General features: G+C 41.4%; 2 protein-coding genes across 2 annotated transcripts in view; one reads left to right on the top strand and one right to left on the bottom strand.

The window, feature by feature from the left end:
- Positions 1 to 7,053, top strand: part of LOC143032289 (uncharacterized) — a 59,301-nt gene extending 52,248 nt beyond the window's left edge. Inside the window, exon 13 of the mRNA XM_076196763.1 lies at positions 1,198 to 7,053. Coding sequence (XP_076052878.1) covers positions 1,198 to 1,392 — 195 coding nt within the window. The 3' untranslated portion in view covers positions 1,393 to 7,053. The remainder of the gene's footprint in view (positions 1 to 1,197) is intronic.
- A 5,043-nt stretch (positions 7,054 to 12,096) lies between these two features.
- LOC143032288 (leukocyte elastase inhibitor-like) lies at positions 12,097 to 16,872 on the bottom strand. The gene is made up of 2 exons (XM_076196762.1): positions 16,614 to 16,872; positions 12,097 to 13,741 (listed from the first exon to the last, which is right to left on the bottom strand). Exon 2 carries the CDS (start codon positions 13,729 to 13,731, stop codon positions 12,469 to 12,471), a length of 1,263 nt encoding a protein of 420 aa, XP_076052877.1. The 5' UTR covers positions 13,732 to 13,741; positions 16,614 to 16,872; the 3' UTR covers positions 12,097 to 12,468.
- Between the last annotated feature and the right edge of the window lie 479 nt (positions 16,873 to 17,351).

Here is a 17,351-nt window from a genome sequence, read left to right as displayed (position 1 = left end):
AAATTGCATAAGAATTGTAGCAAGTTTAGTTGAAAATGCAAAACAGCATAGCTTGAGAATTTCTTTATTAGATATAGATTGTTAAGTTTTTGACCATTATACATACATTCATCATAATTGTAAAGATTATCACCATATTGGTAAGTTAACTCATCAGTGGAGTCCATCCAGTTATTAGGACAGCTCAGTACCAGTTCAGGATCTGTTTAGTTCACAGTTCATGTAGACTTCATTGAGTTCACTCTACAGTTAAACTTTGTATAATACGGAACCAGTGAAGCTGAGTCACAGACTATTTAGCTGGGTTTTGATTATGCAAACAAATGATAGTTATTCAACTTGGCTGCTGCAATTGACTGGTATAATTATGACTGACAATGGACATCATAAAGGGATGTACAGCTATCTCAGATATTCTGGCAGCAAGAATTCATTCATCATTCCATTAGTGTGGTTAGTATACAGTAAATGTGTCCTGAGTTGATAAACATATTTTGCAAACAATCTTTGGACTAGTCTGAAGACCAGGTGTCCCTTTGGATCTGCACCTTCAGGTGGTGAGGGTATGGATGAGTTTTAGATATGGAATATGGGTACCAAGGAGATGAAACTCTCTGCTATTATTCCTGCAAGACCACCACTAACAGGTCCTTGTTGTTGATTGTTTCAAAATAAGGGCTAAATTTTTAGCCCTTCCACTCTCTTTCTAATCTGTCTTTACAAAGGAGTATATGTTTCCTGCCTCACTGCTGTGTTCAGAGGTATGCAGCAAAACATATCACTTGTACAAAAACACTCGGATCACAAAACAAGCACTTCTAATGCCCTCATAAGTCAACCTAATAGGGAAATTAATTTCCAAGACAACTGAGAACTGCAATGGCACAGTTGCATTAAGGTTGCCACCCAGCATTAAAAGAGTAACAACACAGAATCATCCTTTCAGTAATTGCCCCAGATGCAACCACCACATGGAGGAGTTGAAGCACCTTATACAATGCTGTTATACACTCGCTCTTTCCAGAAGGAACATGAATCTCTTCACCAAGTCTCTTTTAGACTGAAGTGGTAGCTGTGGCCAGTTTCCTTGAGACAATGGGTCACCAGCAATAGAGAACCAGGGTAGCAGATTGATTAAATGGTGTCATAAATCCCACTCTTTTGTCTCTTCCTCAACTTATGCACTTCTTCCCACAGCATGCACGACCTCAAGTTTCTACCTCCCACCCCTCTACTATATCATGGCCACCATCAAGAGAAACCAAGGGGAAGGAACAGAGAAGCAGAATAAGGGCAAGGAAATTTGGAAATCAGTTTAAACACTTCAATGCACAAAGACGGGATGAAGCAGTGAATATTCAAACTGGGAACTACAACTCTCTGAATTCTTAAGTTCAACTGAAAATCAAGATTACTTTTTTTTTTCTACATCAGGACATCATTTTAGTATTTACTTACTTATACCAATGGGACTTTGTGTTGTGTTTTAATTATTTTTTCAGCATGGTTTTACTTCCACTCTTGAATGTATCAACTATACTCTGTCCTGTGACTAATTCACGTCTGCTTGTTGTACTTTTTATTTATTCTATTTCATTTATTTATTTATTTTTTTGTGATCAGCCCATTGCCCCAATTGTCTCTAAGAGATCTACAGTCCTTAGGAAATGGCTTTGGTCACTGATTCAGCCTGTAGATCACTCATTGAAGAGTGTTTATGAAACTCTAGAATGAGAGAGTGCAGGACCATGGAAGATAACATTTTTGGGACTTCAGTGTATTTACATAATTGTGGTCCACATGAAAGGAGCTATGGAGCATTACCACTGGACTGAACAAGTTTAAGGAGGATAAGTAAGTGCAGTCCCAAGCAAAGGAAAAGATGGAGTATAAACAAAGAAGAAAAAGAGAGGAAAGTAGTTGTACGCATAGGGTTGTGGCCACTAGTGCACTGTCATTGGTAAATAGCAACTGGCTTACCTCCCACTTCCCTGCACTCTCTCTAACCATCTCTGCCCATCACCCTTACATTTACTTCCCATACCTATGTCCATGTACATATGCCGTGGTGGCATAACAGCCCCAGCGCAACCCCACCCTCATAAACTACTAGAATGGATTAAAGACTGAAGGAAAGATACATGAGGACAGTAGTAAAGGACAAGATGTCAAGCTGGAGAGCAGTAATGAGTGGAGTTCCACAAGGTTCAGTGCTTGCACCAATAATGTTTCTTGTCTATGTTAATGACATGATGGAAGGAACAACAAGCTATGCCAACATGTTTGCAGATGATGCAAAAATCATGAGAAGAGTGAAAAATGAGGAGGACAGTAGACTATTGCAAAAAGATCTAGATACTATTTTTGCATGGAGCCAAGAATGGGAAATAAAGTTCAATACCAAAAAATGCAAAGTACTGGAAATGGGCAATAGCAGCAAAAGACCATCCTTAAACTATTCCTTGGGAAGTGAACCCATTACAAAAGCAAAAGAGGAGAAAGACTTGGGAGTGTTGATAAAAGACAACCTGTCACCTGACAGACATATCAGCAGGATTGTGGGAGAGACATATGAACTACTGCAGAAGATTAAAGTGGCATTCCATTATATGGATGAAGAGATGATGAAAAAACTCATCAAAACCCTGATATGTCCAAGACTGGAATATGCATCAGTAGTATGGTTTCTGTCTAGTCCCCTATGGTCCCTGCCTGGGGTATTGGCTGCATTTTATTGTGGAGTTAAAAGTTGCTCAGTAGCATGCAGCTGATACCTTAGGTCCTACATGGGGCACCCCTATGGACCAGAGATACACATCATTATGTCTGTGATAGAGGAAATCTCTATTCATAGAGAAATTATGCTACTTTATAAGAAAAAAGGAACGGGGATTGGGACCAGGGATCCTTCTCCCTGTAGCCCTACGGGAGACATTCCTAAAAAAAGTAAAGGTATAAGAGGGTTTAGGAGTTTTCCAACCAGTACCCTAAGGTTTGGGTCTTTTAATGTGCGTGGATGTGGTACAGATGTGAGTAAAAGGGAAGAGATAGGTAGTATGTTTGTGAGAAGAAAGATGGATGTGTTAGCTTTGAGATGAGATGTCTGAGAAGTATGATAGGGGTTACTAGGCTGGATAGAGTGAGAAATGAGGAGGTGAGGAGGAGAGCAGGGGTGGAAAGGGAGTTAGGAGATAGGGTTGATGAAAGATTATTGGGATGGTTTGGACACATGGAAAAAATGAATGAAGAAAGACTAGTAAAAGAGATATGGAAGGCAGATGTGGAGGGAGTGAACATGAGGGGACATTCTAGGATGAGATGGATGGATGGGGTGAAGGGGGCTTTTGGGAAGAGGGGAATGTCTGTTGAGGAAGGACGGGAGAGGACAGAAGACAGGGGTGAATGGAGAATGGTTGTATATGGATGATGTTGTGATGCATGAGGTGGAATGGGTGGGGGGATGGGGGGTGAGGTAGTATGTATGAGCAAAATTTGACGCAGCCCGAAGGGATTTCTCCCCGTCTTCTCCTTTTCTGCATTGGGGGACGGAGAGGGGGGATTGCCGATTTAATGAAGTGGCCTTGCTGTGGATGTGCTGTGCCTTGCAACACTGCCTCTGAACCAGGGCAGTGGACAGGGTGCAGGGATGACCCGTCATCCAGGAGGTGCTAAGATAAGAGGGAGGGTGGAGGGGAGTGGAGTGTTTTAGGGATGGAATGGGTGGGAATGGTTTTATGCATTTTTCTTTTTGGCTACCTCCCTTGTAAGGAGGAAAAAGGTTTGGTATATATATGTATTATATTGTGACTATTCCTTTGTTATACTGTTCCCCTACTCTTAATACTATCCTGTACCACTTCTCTGGATATTCATTTTCTTTTTTGCCAAACCCTTTGGTAGGGGAGAAAGAATACTGCCACTGAATATTCCTACTTGAGGTGTAAAAGGCAACAAAAACAGGACAAGAGACAGGACTAGGCATCCTACTCTCTGTAGGCCCGAAGGAGACATTCCTTTAAAAAGCAAAGGCATTAGAAGGTCTGGGAGGAGTTTTCCAACCAGAACCCTAAGGTTTGGGTCTTTAATTGTGCATGGATGTGGTACAAATGAGAGTAAAAGGAAAGAGATCGGCAGTATGTTTGTGTGAAGATGGATGCATTGGCATTGAGTGAAAGTAAGTTGAAAGGGAGGGGTCAGTTTGAGTTTGGGAGTGTAGTTAGGAGGGTGTCAGGAGTGACGAGAGGACAAGGGAGAGAAGGGGTGGCTATATTAGTAAGTGAAGAGATAGGTAAGTATGTGGTAGAGTGGAAGGAGGTTTCTTCAAGGTAATGTGGATGAAGGTGAAACTAGGAAGGGAGATATGAATCTTTAAGTGCATATGGGTCTGGTAGTGAGAAGAGTGTAGAGGAAAGGGAGTCTTTTTTGGATAAATTTGAATGAGTGTTTAGGGAGAAATGTCAGTGTAGTGGTATAGGGAGATTTCAATGCTAGGGTAGGAGAGAAACCAATAGACAGAGTGGTTGGGAAGTGTGGAGTTCCAGGAAAAAATTGTAGATGATGGTGGAGATGTATATAGAGAATTGATGATAGTAAATACAGTGTTTAGGAAGAAAGTCAAGCATAAGTACACATGTGAGAGGGTGGTGGATGGAAGGGTGGTATATAAGGCTTTAATGGACTATATAGTGGTAACCAGTAGAAGAGCAGGAAGAGTTTTGGATGTACATGTTCTAAGGGGAGAATGGTATAATATCAGATCATTTTTTGGTGAAAGGTAGGTTGAGAGTGAAGGATAGATGAAGAAAGAGGAAAGGGACAGAAAGTAAGGAGATGCTTAGAGTAAACTGCTTAAATGAGAAAGAAAAAGATAAGGAGTAGAGTAAAACTAGGAGTGGAGGAGGAATGGGGATGTTTCAAGGAGGGAGTCACAAGGTGTTTAAAGATGGTGTGTGGAACAAGGAAGATGGGAGGAAATAAAAGGAAGGGTAATGAGTGGTGGGATGATAAAGCAAAGAAGGTTGTAAAAGAGAAGAAAGGAGCATTCACAGATTGGTTACAAAATAGGACAAGACAATCATATGAGAAGTACAAAGAAAAGAGAAGTAAAGCATAAGATAAAGGAGGCTAAGAGGAGAGCAGATATAAAATGTAAGGATATGACAAAATTTTTAAAGTAATAAAAAGATGTTTTGGAAAGGAATTAAGAGAGGAAGAGGAGGCGAATCAAGCAGAGAAGAAAAGGTAAAAGGTGCAGATGGAGAGATGATAATGGAAGAGATGGCAGTAAGAAGAGGATGGGCAGAGTATTTTAGTGAGTTGCTAAATGTGAAGGAGGATAGGGAGGGAATGATAGTTGTAGTAGGAAGCACTAAGAAAATGACAGTGATGAATGAGGAAAATGGAGGAAAAATAAGGAAAGGTGAGGTGAAATCAATTATTAGAATATGAGAGCAGGTAAGGCACCTAGGTTAGATGGATTTCATGCAGAGTGTCTAAAAAAGGGAGGTACAGTGATGGTGGACTGGCTGGTGTGAATGTGAAAATGGTGAAAGCCGTTATCAAAACGATGAGAGCAGGTAAGACACCTAGGTTAGATGGATGTCATGCAAAGTGTCTAAAAAAGGGAGGTACAGTGATGGTGGACTGGCTGGTAAAAATGGTTGTACATAACAACGGAAAGCTCACCATTGTATACTTATATATTGGTACATATGTATGTATACAATGGCAAGCTTTCTGTTGTTACATAAAACCATTTTCACATTTTCAAGTGAATAAATTGACAGGAAAAGGTCCATGTCAAATATGCTAAAAGGTTATAAGTTGGCAGGCCTTTCATGGTTCAAACTGAGATGGAACTGGGAGAGTTTAGAGTCAGATCAAAGGACAGGGTGGGGGGGGGGGGGTGACAGCGAACTGGGAAAGGTTAGCGTCAGTTCGTCAGTTGTTGTTATGTGCCATATTGTCTGGGGAGTTTTGTCCAGGTGTGTTGGACCCTTATTGGGATTATTGGGATGTTTTAGACACATGGAAAGAATGAGTGATGAAAAATTAATAAAAGAGGTATGGAAAGCAGAGGTGGAGCCAGTGACTTGAGGGAACGCCGAGGATGAGATGGATGGATGGGGTAAAGTGGGCTTTGAGTAAGAGGGGAATGTCTGTTGAGCAAGGAAGGGAGAAGGCAGGAGATAGGGATGAGTGGAGAATGACTTTGTATGGATGACATTGTTATACAAGGAAGGGGGAGGGGTGGGTAGAGGTCACTTATGTGTGAATGATATTTTGATGCAGCCCGAAGGGATTTCTCCCTGTCTTCACTTTTTCTGCATAAGGAAATGGAGAGGGGGGTTGTTGATTAAGTGAAGTGGCCTTGCTGTGGATGTATTGTGTCTTACTGCATTGCGTTTGACCCAGGGCAGTTGGTGGATGCAGGGATGACCTGTCATCCATGAGGAGCTGAGATGGAAGGAGGAAGGAGTGGAAAGGGTGGTTGAGGGGAGTGAAATGGATGTGAATAGTTACGTGCCTCTAACTTAGCTACCTCTCTTATAAAAGGGAAAATACTCTTGGTATATAGATAAATAGTGATGAACTCTTTGTTATGGACTATATTGTCCAGAGGTTTTTGTTCAGATGCTGTGGATTCTTTGTTAGGAGTAGGGTTCCTAATGTGTTTGTTTATATGTTAATGATTGGTATGTGTTGTGAGTTTTTTCTGGTTGTTACAGTATTTGAGTATTTTTGTATTGTTAACTAAGTCTATTATTGTGGGATTTCTGTTGTGGAATTAAGTCATGTGCTGGTTATATGTAACAACCAAAAGCTTGCCATTGTATTTATAGAATTAGTGTCAATATACCATGTACCTCAGTACACTTGTGTTTAATCTACCCCTGGAATATAAAAAACATTAAGATGAATGGGAAAAAGGACTAATAAGATAATCAAAACTGACTTACCTCTGGTCTTTAAGAAGACATGTCTACAAGAAAATTTACATACATACATATACCAAAGGCTTTTTTCCCCCTTACACAGGAGGTAGCCAAAAAGAAAAAGGCATAGAAACCACTCCCACCTATTCCATCCCCTTCATATTCCATTCCCCTCCACCCTCATCCCTCCCTCACATCTTGGCACCTCCTGGATGATGGGTCATCTCTGTCCACTGCCCTGGGTCAGAAGCAGTGTCACAAGACAAAGCACATCCACAGCAAGGCCACTTCATTAATTTGGCGACCACCACCCCCCCCCCCTCTCTCTGTCCCCTCATGCTGAAAAGAAGACTGGAAGAAACCCCTTTGGGCTGTGTCACCCCCATCACCGCTGTCACTACCCGATTCAGTAATTCTCTAGAGTGGTTCTTGTGCAATTCTTAAGGCCCCTTGCCTTTTCTTCTTTAAGCTTAAGGGGTGAATAAAAGGAGGGTGTATTTTAGATATGCTTCTTGGTCTTGTGATATACACCCCGAGAGTCCCGTTGGGATCCCTCTACATTACATCAAGCCACCTTCGTTCTGACGTCACTCTTTCATTCATCCAATAGTCTTTTACTTCTCAATGAAGTGCCACACCTTAAGGGCGTGACTTTTCCTCCCTGCGCCAATAATTTTTCTACACCTTTTTCTCCAATCAGAGAGGCTGTTATACTGTTTCAAACGATACCACCATGTAAGCATTATGTCGCAACAGAAATGGCTTGTACGCTTACAATTTTTGCTACATAAGCGATATTACAAACAGTCACCTCTGTTGAACAATATTGCAAAACACCAGGCGACACTCTCCTTCAACCTGCAACTCAGCATTTTTTTTATATATACAAGGCGCAAGCAAGCTCGTGGATGACAAGCCCTTCCTGTTGGCGATTGTATCATAACATCCTAATAAAAAGACTATAAATGTATCCTTCCTGTCCTTCTACCCCTCGATCTACTCTATCTACTGGCCTCTTGCAGCTGTGTCAATTTATTTCTCATACATACTCCCTCACTCCCCATCCCCCACCCCCTCATGCATCACAGCATCATCCATACACAACCATTCTCCATTCACTCCTATCTTCTGTCCTCTCCCATCCTTCCTCAACAGACATTCCTCTTTCGTAATGTTCCTTTTACCCCATCCATCCATCTCATCCTAGGATGCCCCCCTCATATTCACTCCTTCCACCTCTGCCTTCCACACCTTTTACTAATCTTTCTTCACTCATTCTTTCCATGTGTCCAAACCATCCCAATACTCTTTCATCAACCCTATCTCTCAACTCCCTTTCCACCCCTGTTCTCCTCCTCACCTCATTTCTCACTTTATCTAGTCTAGTAACCCCTATCATACTTTGCAGACACCTCATCTCAAGCACATTCAAACTCCTCTCTTCTTCTCTTATGTTCCATGTTTCTGCCCCGTACAGTGCTGTCAGCACAATTACTCCTTCATATAACCTCCTCATAGCATCCATTCCCAAATGTCTATTTTCCATTACACTTTTTAATCCACCAAGACTTACTCGCTTCTCTCAATCTACATTCTACCTCCACCTATACTCCTCCCTCTCCTGCCACATTTGCACCCAAGTATCTAAAACTATCCACTTCCTCCAGTCTCCCTTAATACTCACTTCCAGCCTGCTGCCACTCTCTCCCCTTGTACATCTCATCACCTTACTTTTGCCCACATTTATCTTCAGTTTCCTTCTTTCACACACTTCAAACTCTGTCACTAACTTCCTCAATCCCTCCTCTGATCCAGCTACAAGCACAGTCATCAGCAAACAACAACTGGCATATTTCCCCACTTTTCTCCATTTTCTTTAACTATCTCCAACCCTTGCATCTACCTCTCACACCACCTCATCCATGTATAGATTGAGCAGCCAGGGCGACATAACACATCCCTGGCGAAGTACCACTTTTACCTCAAACCATTCACTCTCTCCATTTCTAATCCTAACACAAGCTCTACTACTCTCGTAAAAACTCTTGACTGCTCTTAATAGCTTTCCTCCTATCCCATATATCTGCAATACCTCCCATAGTGCCCTCCTGTCCACTCTGTCGTAAGACTTTTCCAAATCCATAAAAGCCCAAAAAAACATCCTTACCTTTTCCTATAGCTTTCTCACATATCTGTCTTACCACAAAAATCTGATCCACACAACCCCTGCCTGTCCTAAAACCACACTGTTCCTTACCAATTACTCCCTCTGTTCCTCTCCTAATCCTCTCAATCAAGACCCTCCCTAAGCCTTCCCAACTACACTCAACAAGCTGATCCCTCTGAAAATACTACACTCACACTTGTTCCCCTTTCCCTTGTAAAGTGGAACTATACAGGCACTCCTCTGGCACTCTACCCTCTCTTAAACAAATATTAAATAACCTCACTAGCCAGTCCACCATAACTGTACCTCCTTTTTTCAGACATTCTGCATGACATCCATCCAACCCAAGTGCCTTACCTGCTCTCATCTTCTTAACAGCTGCTTTCACTTCATCCTTCCCTATTTCTCCTCCATTTTCTTCATCACTCTTATTTTCTTAGCGCTTCCCACTGCAACTACCTTTCCCTCCCCATCCTTCTTCACATTTAGCAACTCACTAAAATACTCTGCCCACCTTCCTCTCACTGCTTTCTCTTCCATTATCATCTCTCCATCTGCACCTTTTACCTTTTCCTCTCTACTTGATTCGCCTCCTCTTTTAATTTCTTTCCAAAACATCATTTGATTACTTTCAAAATTTTGTCATACTCTTTCCCCATTTAATATCTGCTCTCCTCTTTGCCTCCTTTATCTTATGATTGACTTCCCTTCTCTTTACTTTGACCTTTCATACGATTGATTCCCTCATCCTAATTTGTAGCCAATCTATGAAAGCCTGCTTCTTCTCTTCTACACCCTTCTTTGCTTCCTCATCCCACCATTCACTACCCTTCCTTCTATTTCCTCCCGCCCTCCTTGTTCCACATACCATCTTTGCACACCTTATGACTCCCTCCTTGAACCATCCCCATTCCTCCTCCACTCCTAGTTCTACTCTATCCTTCACTCCCTCCCACTCTTCTCTCAGCTTCTTCTTATACTCCTTTTCTTTCTCATTTAAGCAGTTCACTCTAAGTACCTCCCCACCTTCTGCCCTTTTCCTCTTTCTCCACCTATTCTCCACTCTCAATTTACTTTCCACCAAAAAATGATCTGATATTCCCCCACTTTCTCCCCTTAAAACATGTACATCCTTAACTCTTCCTACTATACTCCTGGTCACCACTATATAGTCCATTAACACTACCACCCTTCCATCCACCACCCTCTCCCATGTGTACTTATGCTTGAATTTCTGCCAAAATATAGTAATACATTTATTCATATACAGACAACAAGGGATTCTTAGGGAGGTAGACAAGTCAAAGGCACACACCCACTCCTACCCATTCCATATATGTATATACATACATACATACATATACCAAAGGCTTTTTCTCCCTTATAGGAGTAGGCAAAGTCAAAAGGCATAAATCCAATCCCTCGTATTACATCCCCACAGATTCCACTCCTCCCTCCCTCTTTTCTTGGCCCCTCCTGGATGACAGGTCATTCCTGCATCTTGCCCACTGCCCTGGGTCAGAAGCAATACAGGAAGACACAGCACATCCACAGCAAGACCGCTTCATTTAATCAGCAACTCCCTCTTATGACAGGGTAAACAGGAAAGCACTGTGGTAGGTATTGCAGATATATGAGATAGGTGGAAAGCTGTTGAGAGCAGTCAAGAATTTTTACAAGAGTAGTGGAGCCTATGTTTGAATTAGAAATGGAGAGAGTGAGTAGTTTGAGGTAAAGATGGGACTTCACCAGGGATGTGTCATGTCGCCATGGCTGTTCAATGTATATATGGGGTGGTGCGAGAGGTAAACTCTCTGACCCAGGCAGTGTCATGTGCAAACGACTATTGGCTCACCTTCCCCTTCCCTCAATTCACACTAAATATCTCCAATCCCGACCATAACCATCATTTACTTCCTGTACCACCTAATCCATGTATGCATTGAAGAACCATGGTGAATGGAAATAGACAAAATTGACAAAGATGGTATCTTGGTTTGGGATGGGGAAAATGTCTTTCATGCTGGAATGACATAAAAAAAAGTTCAGTACAGATTTAAAAAAACCTGTAACAGTGAAAGGGGAAATGACCCAGTCAAAATCCACAAATAAATATAAGGTTAAGTTTTATTGATAGTAACAGATATTCATATGGAGCTCCTTACAACCAGGTGAGTAGATAAATACTGCTTTTGCCATGGCTGTGTGCCTTCTGGCATAAGCTCCTCACTCCTTGGGAGTCTGCATATTGTGAAATTGGTGAATCATTAGCAATGATGCTTCAGGTTCATAACTACTTGAAAACAATACTGAACTTTGTATAATTTTGCTTTTGGAAATCAAGAACAATCTTAACCCTCACTCCTGTTTCCTATTATACAGGGTATGGACTGCATGTTTTGTGCTTGACATTCCTTCAAACCATAGACATAATTTCATCATAATTGGAGACGGAACTCTCAAAAAATAATGCTGGCCACTTTCAACATGTACTGTCCTTCATTTCAGCTGACTTTGGATTTCTTATTACACCTCTAGCATAATACGTTATTGATTCCATTAGATGTTGCCATCTGTATGGCTTCTTTAATATGGCAACATTCCTCCCTCATCATCTACCACTTCATTTATGTGGTAACCTTCTTCCCTCATTATCTAGTTATCCATTTCAGTCTTGTAGCGAGACCTCAGTGTTAACACGAACACTGAAATGCCATTGTGCAAATATTTTTGCTAAAGCTAGATGGCAGTTACATGAACATCTCAGCTAAATTTTAGCCAGAATGAAATTGACATAGGATATCACCATACTGAAGAGACTTATGATAGACTGATGGCCCACCAGTATAGCAACACCCCTACATCAGTATATAACTGAATCAGATTGCTTGATAGTAGTCAGGATAAAACCAGACCAATTTATTAATATAACAAATGACAGTGGAAGGATGTGTCATTTTCTGTTGACTACTTGGTTTAAATCAAACTCCTTAATATATAAAAAAAATTATATTTTTCTCACATAATTTGTACACACTGTAGTCAAAACTTTCACCACTGTTTATAACTGTGGGATTTGGTATACATTTGTTAACAAGAGAAGACTGTTACCACCACAGGTGCATGTGTGCAAAACCAAAGACTCACTACATCAGTGTTTATGTTCAATGAATAAATATAAATATGTACAAAGGAGGAACCTGGCTGTATCTAGACTAAGGCCAGGGTTAACCGGCCGGCGGCACCTCCAGGTGCAAGGGTGCTCCTTGGGATCCAGCAGGGACAGGATATGTCTTGTCTTCACACAAAAGGGTAAGAGGATGGAGGGGAAAGACCTTCACAGCAGTCTATCAAATAGTGCCTGACTTAGATTACAGGTTCAGGGTTGACAACACGACCCCAGAAGAGGGTCAGATCTTGTGGGATATCCCTAATGAAAATTAGGAAGGGCTTGTTGGCAATAAATTCAGCAGAAGGGCCCAGGCGTGTAAGGGTGGCTGCTGTTGCTGCAGCAGCCACTGTGCCTGTCTCAGTTACTTCCACAACTACCCTATGCACAACGTCAGTCAGATACGTATCTCTGCTCACCACCATATTGGAGAAGTCTGCAGATGTGCCAAACATACTAACTTTGTTATCCAGTAGTTTGGAAATAGTGTCCTTTAGATATATCTCGTGCTGGAGGCTAAAGCGTGGCAGGTGAACATTCAGAAGTGTGGGCTTCATTGAGGCTAAGATGTGTTGGAGGCTCTCAGGTGTAAGACTTTGTTCTATTCCATACAAGCGTGTCAAGAGGTTGTCATCCCCTCTGGGCATAAGGATGTACATGGCAAACTCGTTGCCCGTATAGGGAAGGGCAATGATCTCTGCATCAAGCTGTGAAATGACTGCATAGTCTGCCTTGATAGGTGCTCTCATCATTGGGACCTCTACAACATCATTGTTGTTGTTCCCTACCCTAAAGTTTCCAATAGCAGTGTCCTTAACTGGGAAGGGGTACAACCAGGAACCATTGAAGAATAATGTATTGACAGCAACTACACTTGTATCAGAAGACAGTGGCTGCTTGAGGAGATCAGGAATTTTACCCTTTGTTTTCTTATTGACCCAAGTGTTGATGGTATTTCTTGCCTCATTAGGTTGCCTCTTGAAGTCGAGAGCACGCACCTTGGCATCGTAATGTGACTCAGCTATTCTGGTGTATGATGATCTGACCTGGATTCCGGTCTGTACATAGATACGATTGGCCAAGTTTACTATAATACCACGGTCTGTGCGGGCTAGTTCACTAAGGATGTCGGCATACTCTTCATGAAGTTCATCCTCATTTACTGCTCCACTGTAGTGAAGGAGAACCTGCAACTCATTGTGAGTGGAATTATTGGCCCCTAACATAAGCAGTGTTAACACAGAGGCCACACTCAAGGGTGACATCATCACGTTCCCAGTATTGCCTGCGGCCCATGACTCAAACGCTAGGTCGAGGGTGAGGCTCTGCACAGCCCTGGGGACTATAGGAGGGGAAGGCTGTGTGAAGGCATGGAAAGAATTGCTGAAGTCCCCAACTTGTGGCATGGCCCAACAGGTTTCCAGAACCACAAGCACAGCTAATAGAAGATATCTCGCCATGATCCAGTATCTGAAAAAAAAGAAAATTATATAAATATGGATAAACACACAAATGTTAGAATACAAAGTGTGGCAACCAGAAGGCTGTCTAACAAGACTGGGCAGACTGGGAAAGCTGCTCCACATATTGGAGGAGCAAGAAGAGAAGAGGATAGGTATACTAAGAATTGAAAAAAGGGAAAAATGACAGGCTGTAAGTATAGTATGAAGAGGTTAGCAAAATGGTAGATGAGAAGACAGTAGTTTTTCACACATATGCATCTTTTTATGGGAAAAAAGAAGAAATAATCCAGGCTAGCAGCAAAGTTTGACAAATTGAGATTTATAGATGGAACAACCCAGAGCAAATGTAGTCCAGTCCAACCACGTATACTACAATTGTGTATATATTCCACCTATCAAAAGCCAATTGATTTTATGCTACAGAGGGACGAACACGTTAGATATTAAACTATTTTTCTCTCCCACCAAGACTTATAAAATTGTTCTAGAATGAGAACTTGAAACGTTGTAAATCTTTCATTTAACTGTTGAGGATGAATGGTGTTCTGACACCATTCCACTTCCGACATTATGTGATATACTTGAGCGCGCAAGCGTGGGGGTAATAATGGAAATAGAAGTGTCGGTAACCAGGTGCTTAGTTTTATGACAATCGTTCCAGGGTTCACAGTTATCTACCTTTATGAGAGCAAAAATAAAACGTCTTATTTTGAGCGGTTGTCTAGTTTTGTCTTACACCCGAGTGAACAAGTGTGGACAAGAGTGGACAGAACAGGGTGACTGAATATTCTCCTTTGTTTACCAACTTATACACAATCGTAAAAGGTTACGTTATCAACTTGATTCAGGGAATCCCGAAAATGTACAATACATCCAAGCGATATGTGTTCTATCACATTGGTAAGATGAAATGTAGATTCCACTATCGGAGAAAAGTGGAAAACGTATGAAGATACGTATATTACGATCACATCTGTGATATACAGCCCGATGACTGTTCCCGCCTACAATTGTATGAGAACACAACGATACAGAACTCGACTATCGTTGCTCCTTTCGTGTATACTAAAATTAGCCTAGGTAAATACAAACATTAACCAATCAGCATGGATTTCATTCAGTTATTGTGGTTCACTTTGAGCATGAAAATATTTATGTAGTGATCTCTCCAAATTCATGTATATTCATTCGCCACACCCATCATTATTTCATAAAAGACATACACAAGACTACAGACGAACGATTCGATCTTCAGATACAAACATGCCCTGTTGACCAGGGATTTGGTTTTGATACGTGGGTATGAAAATACCAATTTACTAGGGGGCTAGTATATCGTTTCACACATTCAGGGAATAGTTCTGATGTCCAAACAATCCCTGGCCACTCGATCCATCTCCAGGGCATCCGGTCAACCACCCCCCACCCCACCCCGCCTCACCACTACTTTCTCCAGCTTGACCGAACACCGGTGTTGTTTGGGTATATGTAGTTGGGGGAGATTCACTTTTAGTGTGAGGCAAAGGGTCTTATGAATGTATTAAGTACAGGTCAGCTCTCGTGCAACGTTAGTACGGTCTGTTTATGGGGCAAGGAGAATTCCTCCGTTGGTCGTGTAACGGGGGAAGGAACAGTTCTAGTCTTGGTAACATTCTCGACTCACCCACACACACATTACAGCGAGCTCGTACATTGACACAGACGCGCGTACACTCATTCGGTCACACACGCGCATCGAGAAATGCAGTAACCTCGGAGAAGATAAACCGATCGGAACCATAAATGTATTTATATTAAGATGCTATAATATGTAGAGGAAATCACCAGTGGAAGAGAGGTTACTTGATAGTGTTGGGTATATTAAAGATAATAAAATCGATGAGTGTCATCACCTTGGTTGCTAAAGGGTGTCAGAAAGCTTTCCACAGGCATAAACCTCAGAAGTAACTTCTATGCTAATAATTTCCCAAACGAAATCCCTAAATTATTTCAAGGCTACACATGACAGATGGAGACACTAAAGGGCGATATAATGGACACAACTCCTTCCCTGTATATTGCTAATGAGGTAAACACATACACATTCAGTCTAGCTAAAAAAAAAAAAAAATGCTGGCATAATATGAGGCATAACTGGGTTCCATGCAAGTGGGGTAAGGCCAAGCACATAAACACTGAATTATGGACTGAAAGATCTACTCTTCAAGACACGCTGAATGGTTTGTGTGTGTGTTTATTTATATATTTATATATATATATATATATATATATATATATATACATATATATATATACATATATATATATATATATATATATATATATATACACACACACACTTTAGATAAAATGAGATATGAAGATGGGACACTACGAGCATAGCTCCCCTTCCCGTAAAATGCAACTAGGTAAATACACACGCACGATACGTTCTTTGTGAATATCAAAGGTAAAATGACAGCAGCAGATTTCATCAGGTAAGTCATGACCGAGGTGAATCAGAGTGAATTCGTCAACCACAAAAAACCTGAGTCGCGGTACTAGAGCTAGCAGGGTGGAAACTGAATACTATGAACATTGACTAGAGGGAACACCCGTTGTTGGAGTTTTCGCAAAGGATGGGGGAACCCTGTAAATAAACACTACCTCTTGTCTATATAAATTCTAGATCAACAATCATTTTAATCGGAATATTGAGCACGACCATTCTCACATGAATCATGACTGGTTTAAACAACTTTTGGCACAAACATCGTATAATTTTCCTGGGGGAGGACAACTGCCCACCGCCCCACACATCGGACGCCCTAGAAGGGAGAAATTTACCGGCACAATAATGACCTTATGTGTGGTTTTCAATAAATAAACTGAAGTTTCACCTTGGATCGCTCCTTGCCAGTCGTTGTAGTCTTTGGTTCCGTAGTACGCAAGGTCTTCTTCTTTTGCTAAAGTTATTTCCAAGTAAGGGTAATGTTGTCACTAAATAATGTCACTCGGATTACTTCTGACCCAAAGGCTGTATCCCTTTTCGATATTTCACTGCCCTGCTACTGCGTAAGCTTGGGAGACTGTGACGGTACAAACCTGCACAGTGGTATTTATGGTCGTAACAGTTGCCGTGCACAGAATTTTGTACGCGCGCATCGTATATCTTGTCAAAAAGTGACACATTCTAGTCGTGCGCTAGACTAGAACATTCTATATGAACGACTCGTAGTACGAGATTAAATATAATCAGTTTTTATTAACACAGTGATGATCTTAGATATTTTTTTATATAGAATTCAGCAATAAAAAGAACAACATCCTACCTCTGGCAACCTTTACAGAGTCCTGTGCTGGGTAACCCCGCCATGACGAATGCGAGAGCAGTTCCCACAACACGAAAAGTAATCCCAACGCGGTTTTTCGATGTGTTGCTGGAACCAATTTCCGATAACACCACGATCTCAGGATTACCGTGGGAGAAATTAAATGCCCGATAGTTTATTAATCCGCATAATGTTTTTTATTAGTGCTGGACTCTTGATCAACAACTATTAACCTTCCAAATAAAAATTTAGTACGTATTAGTACAACTGTATACATATACCTATACATTTGCTCAAGAGAGATAG

The sequence above is a fragment of the Oratosquilla oratoria genome, chromosome 13 (genome assembly GCF_046742065.1).
Source record: "Oratosquilla oratoria isolate Oo_2021 chromosome 13, ASM4674206v1, whole genome shotgun sequence".
NCBI lineage: Eukaryota > Metazoa > Arthropoda > Malacostraca > Stomatopoda > Squillidae > Oratosquilla > Oratosquilla oratoria.
Note: the sequence above shows the minus strand (reverse complement) of the source record. Positions and strands in the feature narration are given on the sequence as shown.

Excerpts from the sequence above, each read along its gene's own strand:
- LOC143032288 (XM_076196762.1), bottom strand. The coding sequence starts at position 13,731 with ATGGCGAGATATCTTCTATTAGCTGTGCTTGTGGTTCTGGAAACCTGT.